Source organism: Musca autumnalis, unplaced genomic scaffold (genome assembly GCF_047663935.1).
Source record: "Musca autumnalis isolate F117 unplaced genomic scaffold, ASM4766393v1 scaffold_1, whole genome shotgun sequence".
NCBI lineage: Eukaryota > Metazoa > Arthropoda > Insecta > Diptera > Muscidae > Musca > Musca autumnalis.
In genome coordinates, this window is record NW_027411644.1 from 254,130,158 (window position 1) to 254,152,705 (window position 22,548).

The window sequence follows — 22,548 nt, forward strand, 5'->3', positions numbered from 1 at the left end:
AAATCCTCTCTTACCTACATTATGTGGATCCATTGGGATCCATGGATCAAAAATATATCGGATAGTTCCCCTAAAGTTAATAACTACGATTTGGAGGCAAAATAAAAGGAATAAAGTTACGGTGCAGTGCCTAAATAACCCAATACCGGCGGCAAGCGTTGGTGAGACCGTAAGCCATGTGTCGTCAAGATCAAGCGGGTGTGATCCAGCTGTTTTAGGTTTTGATGCCAATGCTCCTACAGCTATACTTGCTACACAAAACATTAACAATTGGAAAGATGATGAACCGGGCGCCTCTAATGACAACGATAAAGCCAAGATAGCTGTAAACCTGTAATTCTTTGGGCGGGAACGTACTACACGGGATACCAACAACTATTGTTGAAAGCTTAGAAGACAGTACGGAACTCCTCGACCAACTGAAAACACTTGTTCCAGAAGAGAAAAACGAGGACATACCCCCGGAGACATGTTATTCAATTTGACCTTAACTGACGACGAGTTGGACACCAGCCAAGTCTACTGGGGACGATGAGAGTAAGATTGAGGATGGGATTATGGACTCAAGTGCTCAACAGGTAGCAAGCCCAGCTGGTCTTATATCGGCACAGAATCATTGACTGATAGAGAAAAAACTAAGAAGGCTTTAAGGAAGCTGCGCAGCAAGCAAAAAAGGAGGATTGGCGAAACATACTGTCCCAAGCAAAAATGTGGAGTCAATCTCTGTTTCGAATCCGAAACCAACCCGGAAGTGAATGAAGAAAGCTAAAGGGTCTACTCATAAACCTAACGACATTTGTAAAGCAGAACAATTGGCGAAGAGGTCTGCCTACAAGCCCAACTCAAAAGCGAAAGGCAAGGGTATAGCGGAGGAAAAATCGGGTCTACAAACTTCCACAGGCTGCGAGAAAGTCAAAGTGGTTAAGCCAATTGTAAAACGACCATCCTCTGAGAAGACGGACAAAGTTACAGAGCATAAAACTGTGAAATTACCCACTCCTTCGGATATATCCCACATGACAGCATGTCGACACACACTAAAAAGACTAATGACACGAACTTGGCACGTCCATTTTGGACAACCTCGGGTACCTCTCTCACAAAGGCCGAAATTTTCGCTCAAGTGCAGATTAAGGACTGTTTGAGGATCGTTTTTTTTTATACCCTCAGCATTTATGCTAACGAGGGTATATACACTTTCATATGGGCAAAATGTGCCTCATCGAAATAATGGTTTTAGACCCCAAGTATGTTTGAACGAAATGTGTTTCAGAGACTTTGGAGTCGATTGAGCAATGTCCGTCCGTCTGTCTGTCTGCCTGGCTGGAGCGCACGATAACTCTCGAACGGGTCAACCGATTCGTTCCAAAATTTGGTTTTCGTAATATTTTGTCCCAACTTAGTTTAAGTTCGAAGATGGGCTATATCGGTCCACTCCTTCCGGTACCTCCCCCACAAAAGTTCGAAAATGTTCGGAAAATTTGTGCGCACGATAACTCCTTAAGGAAGTAACCGATTTGACCAATACTTTGCACATCGTGAAATTTCTACTATACTTAGATGAGGTTCCAAAATGGACTCAATCGGTCCACTCTTTCGGGTACCTCCCACACGAAATTTCGGATAAGTTCAAATTAGGACCTGCTCTCGAATCGTTGTGATTTTTGTTGCAACAACTTGTATTTATTGCCCCCCATACGACGGTACAAGTTTCATGAGGGGCAAGTTCATACTTCCTGAGAAAATAGCCTGAAAGATGCAAGCCCCTATAACACCGTGTGTAGTGGATGGAGCGCACGATAACTCTCGAACGGATCAATGTGGCTTTCGTAATATTTTGTCCAAACTTAGTTTAAGTTCGAAGATGGGCTATATCGGTCCACTCCTTCCGGTACCTCCCCCATAAAAGTTCGAAAATGTTCGGAAATTTTGTGTGCACGATAACTCTTGAAGGGAGTGACCGATGTAATCCATACTTTGCACATCCTAATATATCTACCAGATATAGATCAGGTTCAAATATGGACTATATTTGTCTACTCCTTCTGGTACCTCTCACACACAATTTCGGATAAGTTCGCTTTATGACCTGCTCTTGAATCACTTTGATTTTTGTTGAAGCGATTTGCAATCGCTAATTCCATTACGACGGTAAAAGTTTTTTCGGGGGCAGGTCCATATTTCTTAGGAAAAAGAATCCCTATGTCACCATATGTGGCGGTCGGAGAGCACGATAACTCTCGAACTGTTCAACCGATTTGGTTCAACATTTGGTCATCGTCATATTATATCCAAACTTAGTTTCATGGGGCAATACCGGTCCACAACCGGTGCTTCTCCCCAATATTTAAAAAATGTCACTTTGGATCTCCTAATATTTTGTCAAAATTTAGTTTAACTTCTAAAATGGCCCATATCGGTCCTCCCTAAGTATACCTCCCCCACAAATGTTCAACATTTGTGTCTTAGTGCAGTTAATTCCTAATCCAGATTTCTGTCGGCAAGTTCAAATGTCCAAAAAGGGCCGCAAAATTCTGATGAGACCTTAAGTACATTCGATCTGTCCGTATTTGAGAGTTTCACTTCACAATGGCTGAGGGTATATATCTGTCGACTGACACTTTTTTACTTGTTAATTTCTACCGAAGGTACTCTTTGTAGTCCTGCTTACAGCAATATAATGTTTTTCGCGAGCAAATCCAAGATAATTACCCAAGCCTAAGATAATGGTCGAAAAGCTATAAAAAATTGTGACGGCATGAACAAAAATGGCTGGAAGTCACAATAACTATTGAAAGGAGAGACTGACATTGGTCTAACCTTTGCATATCGTAATATTTCTCACAAACTTAAATCAAATGATTCAGTTCAGAAACATTTATAAAAGAAATTGGAAGCGTTTTAGGGATTCAGATGACAGACACCAAATGAATGTGCTTAGTAAAAAAATTAATATTGAATTATCCCATTTTCGAAACAAGAATTGGAATAAAAAATTAACTGAAATGGAAAAAGCCTCATCTCCTTTTTGGAAAATATCAAAGGTGTTGAGGAAAAAGAAAAATATTATTCCACCTCTTAAAGTGAATAATAAGATGGTTTTTACGCAAGAGGAAAAATGTGAGGTCTTAGCTGAAACGTTTTTAAACAACCATAACATATCTTCCTCACTTAGCGATGTCAATACCATTAACCAAGTAAATGATACTGTCAATTACATAAGGAATGCACGACCAGATCCACAAAGTCTGAAATTCACGTCCATTGAAAAAGTCTTAAGTTTAATTAAAAAATTAAAAAACAAAAAAGCGCCTGGTATGGATGGGATTAGCAACAAATGCTTGAAAATGTTGCCAATTGCTGGAGCAAAATATCTAACAAACATAATAAATGCCTGTTTAAAACAATGTTATTTTCCTCGTGAATGGAAGCTTTCAAAAACAATTCCTATTCATAAAATAAGCAAGCCTTATGATGATCCAAAGTCATACAGACCAATTAGTTTACTGTCATCTGTCAGTAAAATTTTTGAGAAAATCATACAGGAACATCTAAATGATTTTATTGAGACGCGCACCATATTGCCACCACAACAATACGGTTTTCGAAGACACCTTAACACATGCTATCCTCTAGTTAAAATAAGAAATATAGTTAAAAACAATTTTAACAAGTCACTGTCTACCGGCATGGTGTTATTAGACATAAAAGCTGCTTTTGATGGCGTCTGGCATAATGGCTTAATATTCAAAATGGAGAAGTTTGGATTTCCCCTTCAAATTACAAAAATTATACACAGCTACTTAATAGAGAGATCCTTCTGTGTGCACCTTGAAAATTCTAAATCCAGGCAAATTACAATACCAAGTGGATGTCCTCAAGGTTCGTGTTTATCTCCAATTTTGTATAACATCTACACTGCAGATATACCTCAATTAAGTAATTGCGTTGTATCTGTTTTCGCCGATGACACATCTATAATTAGTTCTGGAATGCACTCGAACACCATAACAGTACAACTACAAGAAGCTCTCGTTAAAATAAACGATTATTTTACAAAGTGGAAAATTCTTGTTAATCCGGATAAAACACAAGCCATCTATTTTTCAAGAAAACGAAAACAATGTTATTTGCCGCAACAACCACTACTATTTCTAAATCACAGCATTGAATGGGAAGCAAACGTTAAATACTTGGGAGTTATATTGGACAGAAAACTCAATTTCGCTGACCACATTTCATATGTCGTCGATAAAATGAATAAGATTACCAGGATTATGTACCCACTAATAAACCGTAAATCCGGTTTAAACAAAGAAAACAAGAAATTGATAATTAAATCAATTTTCCTGCCAATAATGTTTTATTGTGCACCGTTATTTTCGTCAGTAGCCAATAACCACGTCAAGAAATTACAGATTGCACAAAACAAATTATTAAAAATGATTTTTAATCTGCCTTGGCATTATTCTACGCAAAGACTGCATACCCTATCTGGATTCCCACTAGTAAAAGACAAACTGGAGAAATCTAGGGCCAATTTTGAGGCACGATGTCTATCCTCGTGCTATGCTCACATTAATGAAATCATTTCATAAATGGATTTAACATAAAAATCCACCAAATCTAGTCAATACAATAGTAAGGTTTATTTTTTTTTTCCTTACATAAACATCATAAATATGCTAAATCATATCTCTTAATGTTACAAATAAATATCATAACTAAGTAGAAAAGGAAATGTGTTCCTAAACTCTTTATATTTAAGTATTCACCACTGTTAAAGGACTCGAAATGTTATTGATTGAATAAATAAATAAATAATACAACAAATCAAGTTCAAAGATGGATTATATTGGACAACTCCTTCCGGTACATCCCATACAGAAGCCCAAAATTTTCGCTTGTTTAAAGTCTGTTGGAAATGTTTATGGCAGTCCTTGGGATTTTGATTACAACGATATAATGTGTTCGTGGGCAAGTCCATGCTTCCTGAAGCTTTAAAAAAATTTACGGTGGCCAACTGAAATGTCTGGTTGTCACGAAAATTGCCGAAAGGGATGTTTCCTAAAATTAATACAAATTGCAAGGGATAGTACCCCTTTAGGCAACTCCTTCTCAAGAGGCTGTAGTTTAAAGGTCACTTCTAGGATCATTATGTGATAATGTCTACAACAGTATATTTTCTTTTGCTAGGGAAACTTATTACTTCTTGTGATATGGACCTGTTCATTGCACATTGAGGTCCGTCCACCTCTCCTGTTGCTGTTCTTTGCAGAGCCATAGGATGAGGGTATTTAGCTATCGGCGCCTGAGATTCAAAATTTTTGTAATGTGCATAAATGTCAACAAACGTCTCAGAACCACCAGTTTCAGACTAACTGTTTAGATACCAGAGTGAGTGTTCATGACCGACTTGCCGTGATGCCTAACTTGAAATTTGACGCTTTTAATAACCCTGCATATACCCACAATATAACTAACCATATGTTTGTAATGTGATCTCTTTCTTACCTGCTTTCCTGGAGTTTCATTTTCCATTGCCTTCGTATATTCCTGCTGTGGTGCATTATTGAAAATAGATTGATAATGGTCTAATATACGATCAGCTGGATTTACATTTTGATTTTGTTCCACATCCACAGTTAATATATTCACCGGTAATTTGATATCAATGGACCATAGTTGACGTGATAAACCTTCGCCGATAACAATGAATTGACCCAATGTTGGTGAACGCAATTCTAAATGATCCTTGACACTGGTGCTGCTGCTGCTGCTCGCCACAGTTGTATTGAACAAACACTGTAACGCCTTTTCATAATATTCATAAGTTGCATCGTATACTCCATAAGGGATGCGTAAAAATAACAACTTCAGACGATATTTGGATGACAAAACATAAGCGGGACCACCAATTTGACTAGAAAACATATTAAAATTTTGACGTTTTATAGCCACTGCCAAAGATTCGGTTCTTGCTTTACAGAAGGCAGCTTTTAGCACATCTTCAGAAAAATTCTTGTAGATCTCAAAGGCTTGTAGGTTATATAGTGTTTTATCGCGAACTGCACACAATGCAGAGTGCAGAACATTTATAACAATCAAAACTTGAAGATCTTCAAGATCATCTGGATTTTTATAGAATATTATATCATCATCAGCGTGTGTTGGTATGCGTTCAAGAAAACGTTTGTGGAATTCTTGAATTGTATCGGGTAAAACATATCTCGAACTGCCTGCTGGATCATGCGAATTATTGACCAATTTATATAGATGGTACATGATTAGGGTGAAATGTATTAGCAGGGCGTCGATAAATTCGTTACGATTGGGATAGGCTTTTTTAAGTTTTTGCAAAAAATTGTCTCCGTACTTTTTTTGTATAAATTCATCGGTCTGCAAGATGTGCAACCATGATGGTACCTGAGGAATGTGCCGCTTTTGGCGTATAACAAACTAAAAAGAGAATATTTGTATATAGAGTTTTTTCTTACAAAATAATAATCTCAAAACTTACTTGCATTCTCCTGCAGCATGCCTGGGTAGTCTTGTTATAGATACCCAAACTGTGCCGTATTATATCACGACAAGCTTTTCCCATTGCCAATAGACCTAAAGAAGGTATTGGTGCTGCCACATATACCGACGTCGCTTTAGCTATCATCAATACCTCATCTTCGACCTTGCTCCATTTCACACGAAGTGTTCGCATATTTTTCAATGCATCACGATCGATGGCATCTCTTGGTGCCGTCTTTTTCAAATTTTTCTCAATTCGGCTTGTGTTGTTTTGAGCCTTAGCTCGTTTAATTGTCGACAATTGTTGACGTGTCTTACTCTTAACCCGCAGAATTTTACTTGAACTTCGCAGCATACCCGAACCGGCTGTACGTCCTGTACGTATATTGCGTACATTAATTTTCTTATTACTCTGCACAGACCATGACCAATTACGGAATGTGTGTGCAAATAGATGTGTAGACAAACCGGCAGCTCCCAAACCATCACCCGGTTGATAGCCAACATCATGCTGCGGCGCTTCATCATAGTCAACGGGGTTAAGGAAACTTAGTTCCTTGGTACGTTCCAGTTTTACGTGATTTCTACTGCGAAAACCAAGCTTGGTATAAACACAGATACGTTGTAATGTTGTCCAATAATGATGTATATCATCGAAACTGCGCAAGTCAAACGTGATGGGAGTATATTCCCGATTAGCATTTATGCTCATATATGAGGGTTCTGTATTTGTTGTATCCAAAACACGGGCTTTTCTATTCAGAAATATCCACATTACCAGGGGATCCTTGGTATTGAGACGTTCTCCAACCTAGGAATTAGAAAAGGGAAGAAGAAATTAAGAGAAATGTAATAAAAGGAAGTAATTTCCCTCGCTAGAATAACAATATAGGTCAGTTATATACTGCTGTCGTTACGCGAATAATGATCCAAATACAATCACCGAAAGGGAATTACAGCTGATAAAATCAAATCTCAAGTTTGTGAGGAAGTTCGAGAGTAACTATCCTCACATAGCTAAGAGGGAAATTCCTATCAGCGAAATTCCAACTTCAAGAACAGGACGTCGAGGCCCCTAAGCAAGTGACGGCGGTGCGAACCTTTTGTTCATGTAATGGTACGTCCTCGACCAAGGTGGCTAAATCGGTACTTATAAGAAGACTGAGAAGAATACAAAAAAACGCGAAGAATTTATCCGAGATCATTTCTCTGGTCTCTTTATTTGCCAAAACACCAACACCCCTCACCAGTTTAACGGAGGTGAGACAATTGATGGACAGAGGAAAACCATTCGAATGGGCCGAGCAGACAGCGTCAAACACTTCATAGGTCGCTGGTATTCAGTCGGCCAATCCGAAATCACAACCAGTGATTATGAAGGCCTCACCCCCTTCTTCGCTAAGAAGTTGACACAGTCACAAATGGCCCATTCCTCTGTTTCATATGCTTCGGTGATGAAAATGGTTGGACAGCAGATCACTACTGGAGACACAAAAATCTTTCATTCAGTACATCTTTGCAGAAACCTTGTACGTCTGCAAAGGCTAGCAAGCACAGTTAAAGCCTAGCTCTTCGTAGAAACCATGCTCGTCTAACCCGAAGCATATTAGCAATGCTGTGCGACTGATTTCGTGTTGGCAATCATGGATAGGTTGATCCCAATGGGCGTACTAGCAATGGTCATTGGTTGCTAGTCGAGGATCTCTCAGAGTCTTGGTTTGGTTGATGTGGTTTGATGCGGTTGAATGTGTGTGTAGGTGGAAAAGAGTGCCGTGTGGTTGGTGACTGTGGGTGGAAGGTGTGTGTCTGTTGATTGTGGTTATGGCTGCAGTCGTTTTCCTCCTGTGGGGAGTAGCAGATAAATTGTATTAGATGTGTTTGCCAAGCCAGGTAAGCGTTTTGGCAAATTGGTCTTACTCATCTCAGACGTTGTGGAACGAGAATAGGAAATCGATATATGTATTTTCTTATGCAGGCAGTTAATGGCATAACCTCAGTATGGGTACCTTCATTCTACCATGGAACTGGACAGTACACACAAGTTAGTCGAGAAGCGGAACGTCGGTCTTCGGATGTGAAGTTCGAGGGTCTTCAATTCCTTTCGGACAAATGGCGGGCCAGTAATAAAGCTTGCCAGAGGAGGATAACTTGTTCTGGAGGAGACTAACTACGAAGTCAATAGGGTGCTAAACTTCAGAAAGGTTATGCCTCCGAAGACCCGATAGGACGGAAGCAGTAAGAAGCTGCTGCTGCCGAACTTCTACAAACTCTATCGACCTTGAATATCGACATTGCCTTAGCCCCGGAACCTTATTTGTATAAAAATAAGATGAGTGGGCTAAACGGCAATGCCTATACGGTGTTTTCCGTAAGTCTATCTATCGCCAAACTTCGTCAGATATACTTTGAAAAGGCACAACGCGTTGGAACCTGGGCGCAGGATATCCGACCGACCGATTTTGTCCAAACTTTGTCCCTCGTAATATTTTGTCCAAACCTAAATCAAATGCGAATAAGGAACATATCGTTCCACTTCTTCGGGTACCTCTTGAACAAATGTTCACAAATATTCAAAAAAACGTGCGCGCGATGATTCTCGAACGCATCAACCGATGTCTAAAATTTGGCTTTCGTAATATTTTGTCCAAACTTAGTTTAAGTTCGAAGATGGGTTATTTCGGACCACTCCTTCCGGAACCTCACACACAAAATTTCGGAAAATTTCAGTTTAGGGCCTGCTCTCAAATCGCTTTGATTTTTGTTGTAACAACTTGTATTCACTGCCCCCCATACGACGGTACATGTTTCATCAGGTGCAAGTCCATACTTCCTGAGAAAATAGCCTGAAAGGTGCAAAAAGCCCCTGTGACAATTTGTGTAGTGGTTGGAGCGCAAGATAAATCTCGAACGGATTAACCGATTTGGTCCAACATTTAGCTTGCGTAATATTTTGTCCAAACATAGCTTAAGTTCGAAGATAAGTCATATCGGCCCACGGCTTTAGGTACCTTCCCCACAAAAGATCAAAACTCTTCACTGAAATGGTGCGCTCGATAATTTGCGAAAGTTGTAACCGATTCGTTCCTATCTTTGCCCATCGTAATATTTCTTCTAGACATAGATGAGGTTCAAAAAAGGTCCTTCCGTCTACTTCTTTGAGTACCTCCCACATACAATTTTTCGCAAAAGTGCAGTTTTGAAAGGGTACTTAGTTGTCGGCAAAGCCGAGTATTTTTTTACTTCTTTCATTATTGATGTAATATTTTTAACTTCCCAATTATCCACACTATTTAAAAACCAAAATCTACTGCTAATTCTCCAATTTTTCAATACAATTTAGTCCATATTTACATTAGGCAATTTTCCTTGCGGAAATTGTTAGTTTGTAGGTGAGAGAGGGTGTTGAGAGGCAAAGGGTTACCATATGCCTCACCTCTCTCTCTATCAAACTGACAATTGCCGCAAGGAAACTTGCCTAATATAAATATGGAGGTAGACTTGATTTGTTTTCAACATACCTGTATCAATCCCATATGATTCAATAGCTTAAGTACTGAAACATAAACCCTCTGCAATTGGACACGTGCAATTTTGTATTGTAAATCCGAAGGCAGTTGACGCATTAGATAATGCTGTTTAACCGGATGATTTAGGAAAGCGGTTAAACGTTCGTCAGCTCCCTTGTCAATGTGAAAGATTTTATTGAATATCGATAAAGGCATACGATCCACCGCATCAACAAAATAAACCCATCCAGCAGGTTTATCCGAATAACTGGGAAGTGGTTGAATAAATGTACGCCAACTTATATCTTTGGTGAAGGGTTTCACATTTATACCCTCCGATTTATATTGTTCCAAAAAATCGTTAATTCTTAACGACGGTTCAGACGCCTGCCAATGTTCCATTAACTCATGATTCATTTCGTAGGGTTTATGCTGTTCATTCAACTCCACCACAATATAGAATAGAAATTCATGCAAATATCTTGAGATGAGAAATTTCGGTGGCTTATGAACTTGCAACGGGACCAAAACAGTTTTATTCATTTTACTCTCACTGACGATCTTTGCCTTCTTGGGATTCGATTTAATTTTCTTAGTATTTTGCAAACGTAAAGATGCCAAAGTACGCATACGCCTCTCCTCCAGTGTTAGGAAGAAACTATTTTTCAGTTTTAATGTTTCGTTTTTTAAAACTTGGTGATCTATATCAATTTTCGGATGTGTAACATAACGATAAATGCGTATATGTTCTTCACATTGTAAAATGATTTCATACATCCGCACGATGTTACTTTCACTCATATTGTGTAGCATTCGACGTATGGACTTTCGACAAATCTCGTCTTTTAGGCCTTTTTCTTTTTCATGGATTTGGAGAAGTTTTCGCAACAGCAAAACTGGTAGGACACATTTTTCATTGATCATTTTGACGGCAAAAGCCTTGCGCGCTACTAAACGTTGACTGTGATTTTCACGGGCGGTATTTGTTCGTGTTTTATATTCGTAGGGTTTAATGCGGGCTGTTATTTGTGGTATATCTGTGAATTGTACATCGTCACGGGGTATATTTGGTTCGTCGTTACATTGTAGATTTTGTAATACATCCATTGAATCTTTGACTTTTTTCGTTATCGCATCTGAATGTTCAACGGCCACAAACCTGGGAGAATCAAAAAATGAATACATTTACTACTGCTGAGACGGATAAATAAATAATTGGAAATTAAATGTAATTTTTCATGCTTTGAAACTTACATATTTACTCTTTGCCGACCCACATCAAGGCAGTAGGATTTTAGCAGACCATCTGTAACCATTTGCTTAACTATTTGCCTTAATGACAAATGATGTATGGCCATGTGTCTATAGATTTCTGTTTGACTACAACCACGAGCTCCATATCTAGCTACACACTGATAGAATTCTTCACGTACCGGCATGTCAAGATATGAGTGTTTTTCATTATGAAAATCATCATCACCTGGAAAATTGTATCAAAAACGTAAGTTTCACGGTACACACAATTTGAAGCTCAAAATCTAGAATGAAAAAATTCCTTTTGGAGATGAAGGCACTTAATGATTGGTGACCATGTTTGTAGCGATTGTAGCATAATAACGGATGGATAGATAGATGTCGGGAAGTCTTATTCAGATTTTTAGAATATTTATACATGCTCCAAACACCACAAATGTAGAAAGATGAGACATTTCTTCAGGAAGTATTCATGGATTTGCCCAAGAAAGAATTATATCGTTGTAATCAGATTCACAAGGACTACCTTCGACAAATATTTTAAATGATTTTCGAACTGGACATAAGGTAAAACTTTGATCTTTTGTTAGGGAAGTAACCCAAGGTGTGGCCCAATATAGACCTTATAGGAATTTGGGATACGTTTATTAGAAATTCTACTAGTTGTAACTATGATACGTTATCGTGCTCAAGAGTCATTTTAGATAGTCGATACAAGGACTGCGAGACAACAACCGGATGCGAAAAAATTCCAATCGTTTTAAGTAAGACATGTCCTTAAACTGCACTGGAATATTAGGATGTGCAAAGTTTAGACCAAATCGGTTGATTATTTTTAAGGTTATTAACAAAACTTTTTTTTATAGAAAAATACAAGTTTCGTGAAAAAATAATCGACGATTTGTGAAAAAAATTATCTTCAAAATAAAAAAAAATCACGATTTAAAAAAAAATATTCTTTACAAAAATCCACGATTTGTGAAAAAAATTATATTTAAAATAAAAAAATTCACGATTTAAAAAAATATTCTTTAAAAAAATCCACGGTTTGTGAAAAAAATTATCTTTAAAATAAAAAAAATTCACGATTTAAAAAAATATTCTCTAAAAAAATCCACGATTTTTGAAAAAAATATTATTTAAAAAATCCACGAGTTTTGAAAAAATATTATTTAAAAAATCCACGATTTTTGAAAAAATATTATTTAAAAAATCCACGATTTTTGAAAAAATATTATTTAAAAAATCCACGATTTTTGAAAAAATATTATTTAAAAAATCCACGATTTTTGAAAAAATATTATTTAAAAAATCCACGATTTTTGAAAAAATATTATTTAAAAAATCCACGATTTTTGAAAAAATATTATTTAAAAAATCCACGATTTTTGAAAATATATTATTTAAAAAATCCACGATTTTTGAAAAAATATTATTATCCAAGATTTTTGAAAAATATTATTATCCACAATTTTTGAAAAAATATTATTTAAAAAATCCACGATTTTTGAAAAAATCTATATATATATAAAATTCTCCTGTCACGGTGTTCGGCTTTGAACTCCTCCGAAACGGCTGGACCGAATTTGATGAAATTTTGTATGTGGAGTTTGTAGGTCTGAGAATAGGTTTTTAACTACTTTTTATAGTGGTCAGTGAAGTGACCAGGGTACCTCCGACACAATTTTTTTTAACATAACGTGAAATCGAAGATATTTTTCAACCTATTGTTTAAAAATTCTTTGCAATGCTATGGTAATTATTGTTCTGACCCTGAATGGTCATCGCGGAAGTGAAATATCGCGGTCCACAATTTTTTTTTCAAAAATGTATAATTGCAGATAATATCCTTAATGTTAGTACGCGTGTCTTTAAAAGCGCTATAAACACTGGCTTCAATAAGTTAGACATTGCGGTCAACTTCACAATTTTCACAGTAAAATTCCTATAATTTGAAATGGCACTTGACCAAAACTCCAAAACAATCGATTGGGACATCAGCCAAAGTTCTTCAAAATATCGAAATAACAGCTTTCAATGCAAATTCCCATAGTATAACGGGAAGTAGTGGTCTCGGGTGACCTCCCCCACAGCTGTTTTGACCGGGACGTGAAATTTCAGATATTATTATTGGTAAACATGACATAATTGTGGTCTACATCATTGGTTGGTGTGTTGGTAGTAGAAATCCGTTGCAGAAAAAAGTTGTAGTTGTAGAAAAATGTTATAGTTGTAAATGTTTATACCGGGACCTCAAAAACGGGCCAGCAACGGGGACCGGGTCAGCTAGTATTATTTAAAAAATCCACGATTTTTGAAAAAATATTATTTAAAAAATCCACGATTTTTGAAAAAATATTATTATCCACGATTTTTGAAAAATATTATTATCCACGATTTTTGAAAAAATATTATTTAAAAAATCCACGATTTTTGAAAAAATATTATTTAAAAAATCCACGATTTTTTGAAAAAATATTATTTAAAAAATCCACGATTTTTGAAAAAAATATTACTTAAAAAATCCACGATTTTTGAAAAAAATATTATTTAAAAAATCCACGATTTTTGAAAAAATATTATTTAAAAAATCCACGATTTTTGAAAAAATATTATTTAAAAAATCCACGATTTTTGAAAAAATATTATTTAAAAAATCCACGATTTTTGAAAAAATATTATTTAAAAAATCGACGATTTTTGAAAAAATATTATTTAAAAAATCGACGATTTTTGAAAAAATATTATTTAAAAAATCCACGATTTTTGAAAAAATATTATTTAAAAAATCCACGATTTTTGAAAAAATATTATTTAAAAAATCCACGATTTTTGAAAAAATATTATTTAAAAAATCCACGATTTTTGAAAAAATATTATTTAAAAAATCCACGATTTTTGAAAAAATATTATTTAAAAAATCCACGATTTTTGAAAAAATATTATTTAAAAAATCCACGATTTTTGAAAAAATATTATTTAAAAAATCCACGATTTTTGAAAAAATATTATTTAAAAAATCCACGATTTTTGAAAAAATATTATTTAAAAAATCCACGATTTTTGAAAAAATATTATTTAAAAAATCCACGATTTTTGAAAAAATATTATTTAAAAAATCCACAATTTTTGAAAAAAATATTATTTAAAAAATCCACGATTTTTGAAAAAAAATATTATTTAAAAAATCCACGATTTTTGAAAAAAATATTATTTAAGTAAAAAATCCACGATTTTTGAAAAAAATATTATTTAAATAAAAAATCCACGATTTTTGAAAAAAATATTATTTAAAAAATCCACGATTTTTAAAAAAAATATTATTTAAAAAATCCACGATTTTTGAAAAAAATATTATTTAAGTAAAAAATCCACGATTTTTGAAAAAAATATTATTTAAATAAAAAATCCACGATTTTTGAAAAAAATATTATTTAAAAAATCCACGATTTTTGAAAAAATATTATTTAAAAAATCCACAATTTTTGAAAAAAATATTATTTAAAAAATCCACGATTTTTGAAAAAAAAATATTATTTAAAAAATCCACGATTTTTGAAAAAATATTATTTAAGTAAAAAATCCACGATTTTTGAAAAAAATATTATTTAAATAAAAAATCCACGATTTTTGAAAAAAATATTATTTAAAAAATCCACGATTTTTGAAAAAAATATTATTTAAAAAATCCACGATTTTTGAAAAAAATATTATTTAAAAAATCCACGATTTTTGAAAAAAATATTATTTAAAAAATCCACGATTTTTGAAAAAAATATTATTTAAAAAATGCACGATTTTTGAAAAAAATATTATTTAAAAAATGCACGATTTTTGAAAAAAATATTATTTAAAAAATCCACGATTTTTGAAAAAAATATTATTTAAAAAATCCACGATTTTTGAAAAAAATATTATTTAAAAAATCCACGATTTTTGAAAAAAATATTATTTAAAAAATCCACGATTTTTGAAAAACAAAATATTATTTAAAAAATCCACGATTTTTGAAAAACAAAATATTATTTAAAAAATCCACGATTTTTGAAAAACAAAATATTATTTAAAAAATCCACGATTTTTGTAAAAAATATTATTTAAAAAATCCACGCTTTTTGAAAAAAATATTATTTAAAAAATCCACGATTTTTGAAAAAAATATTATTTAAAAAATCCACGATTTTTGAAAAAAAATATTATTTAAAAAATCCACGATTTTTGAAAAAAATGTTATTTAAAAAATTCACGATTTTTGAAAAAAAAATGTTATTTAAAAAATCCACGATTTTTATACCCTCAGCATTTATGCTAACGAGGGTATATACACTTTCATACGGGCAAAATGTGCCTCATCGAAATAATGGTTTTAGACCCCAAGTATGTTTGGACGAAATGTGTTTCAGACAATTTGGAGTCGATTGAGCAATGTCCGTCCGTGTGTCTGCCTGTCTGGCTGGCTGGAGCGCACGATAACTCTCGAACGGATGAACTGATTCAGTTCAAATTTTGGCTTTCGTAATATTTTGCCCAAACTTAGTTTAAGTTCGAAGATGGGCTATATCGGTCCACTCCTTCCGGTACCTCCCCCACAAAAGTTCGAAAATGTTCGGAAAATTTGTGCGCACCATAACTTTTGAAGGGAGTAACCGATTTGGTCCATACTTTGCCAATCGTGAAACGTTTACCAGACTTAGATAAGGTTTCAATACGGACTCAATCGGTCCACTCCTTCGGGTACCTCCCACACAAAATTTCGGATAAGTTCACTTTAAGACCTGCTCTTGAATCACTTTGATTTTTGTTGAACCAACTTGCATTCGCTGCCTCAATTACGATGGTAAAAGTTTTTTTGGGGCAAGTCCATACTTATTGAGCAAACAGCCCTAAGAATGTAAAAAAAACCCTTATGGCACCATATGTTGTGGCTGGAGATCCATTCGATCCATTCCTTTTAGTATCTCCTCCGCAAAAGTTTTAATCTTTAATCCTAATCAAAATGTTTGTCGGTTCAAACGCCCAAAATTTTTAAAACCCAATAAATAAATACCTATTTTGGGAAAACATTTTTTCAATATACACAGGCTGAGGGTATATCTCTGTCGGAAAAGCCGACTGACACTTTTTTACTTGTTGAAAAAAATATTATTTAAAAAATCCACGATTTTTGAAAAAAATATTATTTAAAAAATCCACGATTTTTGAAAAAAATATTATTTAAAAAATCCACGATTTTTGAAAAAAATATTATTTAAAAAATCCACGATTTAAAAAAAAAAATATTTAAAAAATCCACGATTTTTGAAAAAAATATTTAAAAAATCCACGATTTTTGAAAAAAAAAACTATTTAAAAAATCCACGATTTTTGAAAAAAAGTATTATTTAAAATATCCACGATTTTTGAAAAAAATATTATTTAAAACATCCACGATTTTTGAAAAAAATATTATTTAAAAAATCCAAAATATTCTTTAAATACTTAAAAAATCATCTTTATAAAGTACCCGATTTTTGAAAAAATATTCTTTAAATAAAAATTAATTTATTATCATCTTTAAAATCATATTTAAAATCATCTTTATAATGTACCCGATTTTTGAAAAAATATTCTTTATGAAGTCCACGATTTTTCAAAAATCCTCTTTATAAAGTCCACGATTTTTGCAAAAATCTTCTTTATAAATAAAACCCATGATTCTTTAAAAAACTCATCAATTCCACGATTTGTGAAAAATATTCTTTATGAAGTCCACGATTTTTTTTAAAAAAAAAATCCTCTTATAAATTCCAAGACTATTGAAAAAATATTCTTTAAATAAACACTACTTAAAAAAAATCATCTTTATAAAGTACCCGATTTTTGAAAAAATATTCTTTATGAAGTCCACGATTTTTCAAAAAATCCTCCTTATAAATTCCAAGATTTTTGAAAATTATTCTTTAAAAAACCACGATTTTTGAAAAAAATATTATTAAAAAAATCCACGATTTTTGAAAAAAGTATTATTTAAAATATCCACGATTTTTGAACAAATATTCTTTAAAAAATTCATTCATTAAAAAATCGACGATTTTTGAAAAAAATATTCTTTAAAAATTCCACGTTTCTTAAAAAATAATTTTAGCTGCTCGCGACAAATGCGATATCGGTCTGAACGATTCACCTTTGCTGACATCCTTCAATAGCGGGACCACCCTGCGCTGCTCGACAGGAATGCAACATAGTACTCTTTTCTTCGCCCTGTTCGAATTAGTTGCAACTTCAGATGATTTAACCGCTTGTTCCTTATGCTCACCGACCAACCTGTTAGAGTCAATCCAGTTTACTCCAAGTTTTGGTTCATATGGAAAATGTGTACGTTTGTTGGCCTTGTCGTCTCAATAGTATAAGTCCAAAGTTCTTATACAAGCTTATTTTTACAACACTTATTCGTTGAGCTTCTAAAAATTATTTTTTTGGAGACACCGAGATTTACGAAAAACAAATAAAATAAATTTGGATAATAATAACGAAGATGTGATTGGTTTTCCCTTTTCAATCATTGGCCCATTCGTTGTTTCTGGTTCACTTACTCTTGAGGACGTTATCCTCGCCTATTAAATCATAATTCACATATACTTTTTCCATTCTGACCTCAATGTCACATTTTATCAAGTCACTATCTAAATGTTCTTCACAACACAAGTCAAAATTTTGATCTAATGCATCAGAAACCTTAATGATTTTCGATATTCTATGTATGTAGGTCAAATTCATGGCATGATCATCAAGGACTTTAAATCACAAAAGAAATTTTCCATTATCGAGGACTATTTTTTGCTCTTACCATTATTTTCATTATTTCTATCATTTTCATTTTCCATATCTTCAAATAAATCGTCTATGGATTTTTCTGGATAGCGTAGGCGTACCATTGTAGCGGTTCTACTTGATGGTCCCCCTTTAGATTTGGCATTTGGGTGAACGTCTATATACGGTACCGACTTTTGAGGATAAACATTTTAAAAATTAGTACAAAATAAATGTTGTAAGGTAAGCATGGATTTTTTTGTTTTATTTGCCCAGCTATTTTCATAATTTATAACTTACCCTCGTCTCAAAGATTTGTCGAAATAAATGTGTTAACATGGCTTTCTTCAACGACTTTTGTCGTTCAAATGAAGGAAATATTGAACGCACTTCAACCAAAGGCATTGTAAAATCTTCCTTCTCTTTCAACATAAGAAATAGTTTCTCTACCATAGTTATAAGCCTGCTGCGATTTGTATTGTAAAAACGTGGTAAAGTCAACAATGTGGTGACACTTAAGCGATCTCCGCGTTTTTCATTAAATAATTGATTGACTACCACACCATGGCGTATTAATTTGTTTCTGAAAATCAAAAAGTTGTTAAAATTTTGCGTCTATAAAATGGTGGTGGTGGTAATATGTATATGTGTTGATTTACTCTGGACAATTATAAATGATGCCATTATCATTTTGAAGTTATAACTGAAGCTTACTTTATATAAAACACAATGGTTGAATCTTTGCAGAAATGAGTTAAAGACCATGTTCCTGATGTCGTTTCACCATTGAAACGAGCCCGTCCTATGCCCTCCCAAATACAATACTGTATAGATGTTAGCTCTTTTGGTCTTGGTACGTTCTCCGGTGTAATAGCATTATAGCGTAGCTCTTGTGATGCCACTATTACGAACTTCTTACCCCATCTGAAAATATAAATAAACTCATATGGGATGGTTTTTCTTAAAAATTCTTTTTCAATGCTAACCTTGCTGCCACGTCTTCCAGTTTAAGGTCCTTTATGGCATTATAGGGGATTAGTTTTCTTTCCTTATAAAATTCACAGGATCCCAGAATTTCACCATCACTAACGGGCACACATTTGTAGCGTACAGCTGGACAAACTTCCTGCACAAAATTATAATATAAAATGTTGAAAATAATTGATTGGTGTGATATTACCGGAGTTATTGGAACTCCCAAATCTGGGTCAACAAATTGATAACGATCAAATAATTTAACGGTCTCCCTCTCAACGGGCAGCTCATAGAATTCCAAATGCTTATGTACACGTAATATAAATGCCCATGTCTGTTCTAGTAGTTTTGCAGGCAAGGGTAGTGGTAAGTTCATGGATTTACCTATATAAACCCATAGTGCTGAAAAAAACAATAAAACAAGAATAATTAATAAGTATGCTATTACCGACAGGACTGACCAAAATATAATGAAAATTTAGCAACTAAATTAATTTAATAGAACGTTGGAAAAAATTAATAACTTTATTTTATAAGATTCAAGGCAAATTTTGGAGTATTATATGTATATACAAACATTATCATAACCTACAATGGTGTATAATAAGTTATTACATTATGGGCCATTATTATATGTGTTCTTTTACTATCTGATGGATTTGAAAACGCAAAATAAACCAATTTAGAGGCATTATAAATATAATTTTTACATTGAAAGTTTTTGCCAAGAAGCTTCTCCTTGAAATTTAATCATCACTTTTAACTTTATGTTAACCGGAAAGCTATAAATCTGTTCGGTAAATCCAAACTATAACATAAGAAGACTTATAATAATGGGGGTATGATTAATAATCGAACCCAGTATAATTGAAACGTAATGAGATTTCTGTTATTTTAGGGGATTTAGTCAGAAAGATGTTCTGCACAATCAAATCACAAATTGCGTTCTAAATTTCGTTAAAATCAATCTTCTCATATCCTCCACTTTAAATGTTATAGATGACTGGTGATCTGTATGTGACCTTCATTCTGAATGTTACTCAACCTTTAATTTGGAACTCTTGATAGATAAAGAATATTTTAGCTGACGTACCGGGACGGCATCATGACTCCGTGGGATTATACCGAATCGAGAGGCAGTTAAATATCTTTCAAACGTGATATTCATTCTATAGAGCGTATGCGACACTACCAATGATTAAATGACTCTTGTTTCTATGGACATATCTCTCCTGTAGTGCGATTCTCTAACTCATTTTTTGAGTTACCGACAATTGTCGGTAAAATTAAAATGCTTATAATTTCGGTAATTACCGATGTTTTTCGGTAAGTTAGCGACGAATAAAAAGCAGTCGTAAAGTTCTACCGAGAGCAAAAGTGTTGTCAACTTTTATTTGAGCTTTTCATTCATAATTTTGCGTTTTAATTTTACCGATTTTTGTCGGTAATTCAAAAAATGAGTTAGAGAATCGCACTACTGATCATGAATATTTTTCGAATTTCATTTCATTTCATTTCATTTATTATTCATACATTACAATGCCAGTAAGTCTTTCAGACCAAATTTAGCATTACATAGAATACAAATATTCAGCATATGTACATGACCAAATATAACTCTTTAAGGAAAATTATTTAGATTATACTTATTATTGAGAAAAAAAATTAAGATAAAAATATCAAAAAAAAAAAAAAAATATATATGGCGAATAACAAAATTCCTTTACAATTCCATTTGAAAAAAATTAAAAATTTTTTTTACGAGCACATCTACGATTTTTGGTACAGAGGTAAAGGAAAAAAATCCGGTTTCAAATCTGCTCGCGTTCACGAAATTGGCCAATGCGCGCAAAAGTTATAGCGGTTTTTATTCTCATATAAAGAAAAAATATTTAAAAATATATTTTTTGTTGTTATGAGAAAATGTATGCATAAATCGTTAACAGGAGTCCATATCTATTCGTAGATGTTTAAATAGTTATTAAATTTATTATTATTTCCGCGGAAAGTCAACAAATAATAAAAAAATTTTGAAGTAAATCCAAATTATCCTGTCCCAGAATCCGTACAAACCCTCAAAAATAAATTAAAGAATATATGCGGAATCTAGACAATGCGTAGAGAAATATGATACCAAATTTATAGAGATTGGGTACATAAATTGCATATTATAGCAACAACAAAAGAGAAAAACTTATTGTTGGAAAATATTGTTGCAAATATTTTTTTTGTTTGATTCTAAAAATTAGAAAAAAAAATTTGGGAGTTCTCCAACTATTTTGCTAAAATCCCATAGAATAATGAATGTATACAGTTAAAACTTCATCAAAACATATGGTTTACCATCGCGAGCGTTTAACTGATTACTGTGATAACTTATAAGGGTAGGAAATTAAGAGTAATATTGAAATTACAATCATTCAATTAATATTATAATAAAAAAGCCTGTTATTCGCGAATTAGTTAAAGTCGGTTGATGCGCATCCGTTTTTGGATACAGCGAATCAATCTCTGTCAAAATTTATGCATATTTCGATGTTTCACTCAGGGGCCATTGTGTGCCACCAGTTGCATCATACACTGCAAAAAACCTTAAAGTTGGAGAAAGTCGCGCAATGTGCATACGATTTTGATGCGCATCCGATTTCGTCAGCGCCTATCAAAAATACGTCCAAATATACCAATTTTAATTAGATTCTTCAAGAACCGCGGATGTGCCTCCACATTCTATTTTTGGTGAAAAACCCATATTACACGCGAATCTCAGTAATTTATGACACGCGTTTTCGCAAATATTATAATCGCGTATAAAGGATTCCATTTACGTAAAAAAATTTCAAGAAAATCGCGGCTTAGTACGCGGATTTTTCGAAATAATTTTTTGCTGCTTTTCCTATTTTCAGGGTATCTATATCCGCGGTTTTAGTGGATGGATTCGCTCGCGGAAGGTCTCATTAGATCCGTCGCGTAAAAAAACTAAATTCACGCGGGGTACAAAGGAAATTGAATGGCACTTGTAAATTTTAAACGCAAAAAATAGGTTTTTTAAAAAAAATCACACATCAAATATTGGCATTTAGACTCCAATTACTAGGATGCTGTAAGGAGCACACTCATGAGATATGCATTAAACGACGTAGAATCAAGAGTTTTATAATCCTAATGTGAGTTTTGAATATTATCTTGTTGCGCGTCCGAATTATTAAAACAATTCAAAAAACCCCGAAATTCCGGCTTCAAAATGTTAGCATCTATTTTAGGTGGATGCAGTGGATATATCGAAAAATGATACACTAGTATCATATTGCCCATGAAGTATTCTTTGAGTCTTTCTTTGGGCATATGTCTATAAAATGTAAGGTTAAGCCTAAAATCGGAAGGGAGCATAAAAAACTTGTTGGCTTCAACCCATTTTTACCTATTTTTCTACATTGATGCCAACACAGCTTCCACGTAAATTAATTTTAATGGTCGACCTTATGGGATTCCTCCTAAAACACTT

General features: G+C 33.7%; 1 protein-coding gene across 2 annotated transcripts in view; it reads right to left on the minus strand.

Moving 5' to 3' along the window:
- Nucleotides 1–22,548, minus strand: part of LOC141389361 (general transcription factor 3C polypeptide 1) — a 36,452-nt gene that overhangs the window by 2,759 nt on the left and 11,145 nt on the right. For both annotated transcript variants that reach the window (XM_073960779.1, XM_073960778.1), the window contains 9 exons: nucleotides 19,252–19,448; nucleotides 19,058–19,197; nucleotides 18,786–18,995; nucleotides 18,372–18,654; nucleotides 18,109–18,265; nucleotides 11,283–11,508; nucleotides 10,041–11,187; nucleotides 6,521–7,333; nucleotides 5,515–6,459 (listed from right to left, as the gene is read on the minus strand). In XM_073960779.1, coding sequence (XP_073816880.1) covers nucleotides 5,515–6,459; nucleotides 6,521–7,333; nucleotides 10,041–11,187; nucleotides 11,283–11,508; nucleotides 18,109–18,265; nucleotides 18,372–18,654; nucleotides 18,786–18,995; nucleotides 19,058–19,197; nucleotides 19,252–19,448 — 4,118 coding nt within the window. The remainder of the gene's footprint in view (nucleotides 1–5,514; nucleotides 6,460–6,520; nucleotides 7,334–10,040; nucleotides 11,188–11,282; nucleotides 11,509–18,108; nucleotides 18,266–18,371; nucleotides 18,655–18,785; nucleotides 18,996–19,057; nucleotides 19,198–19,251; nucleotides 19,449–22,548) is intronic.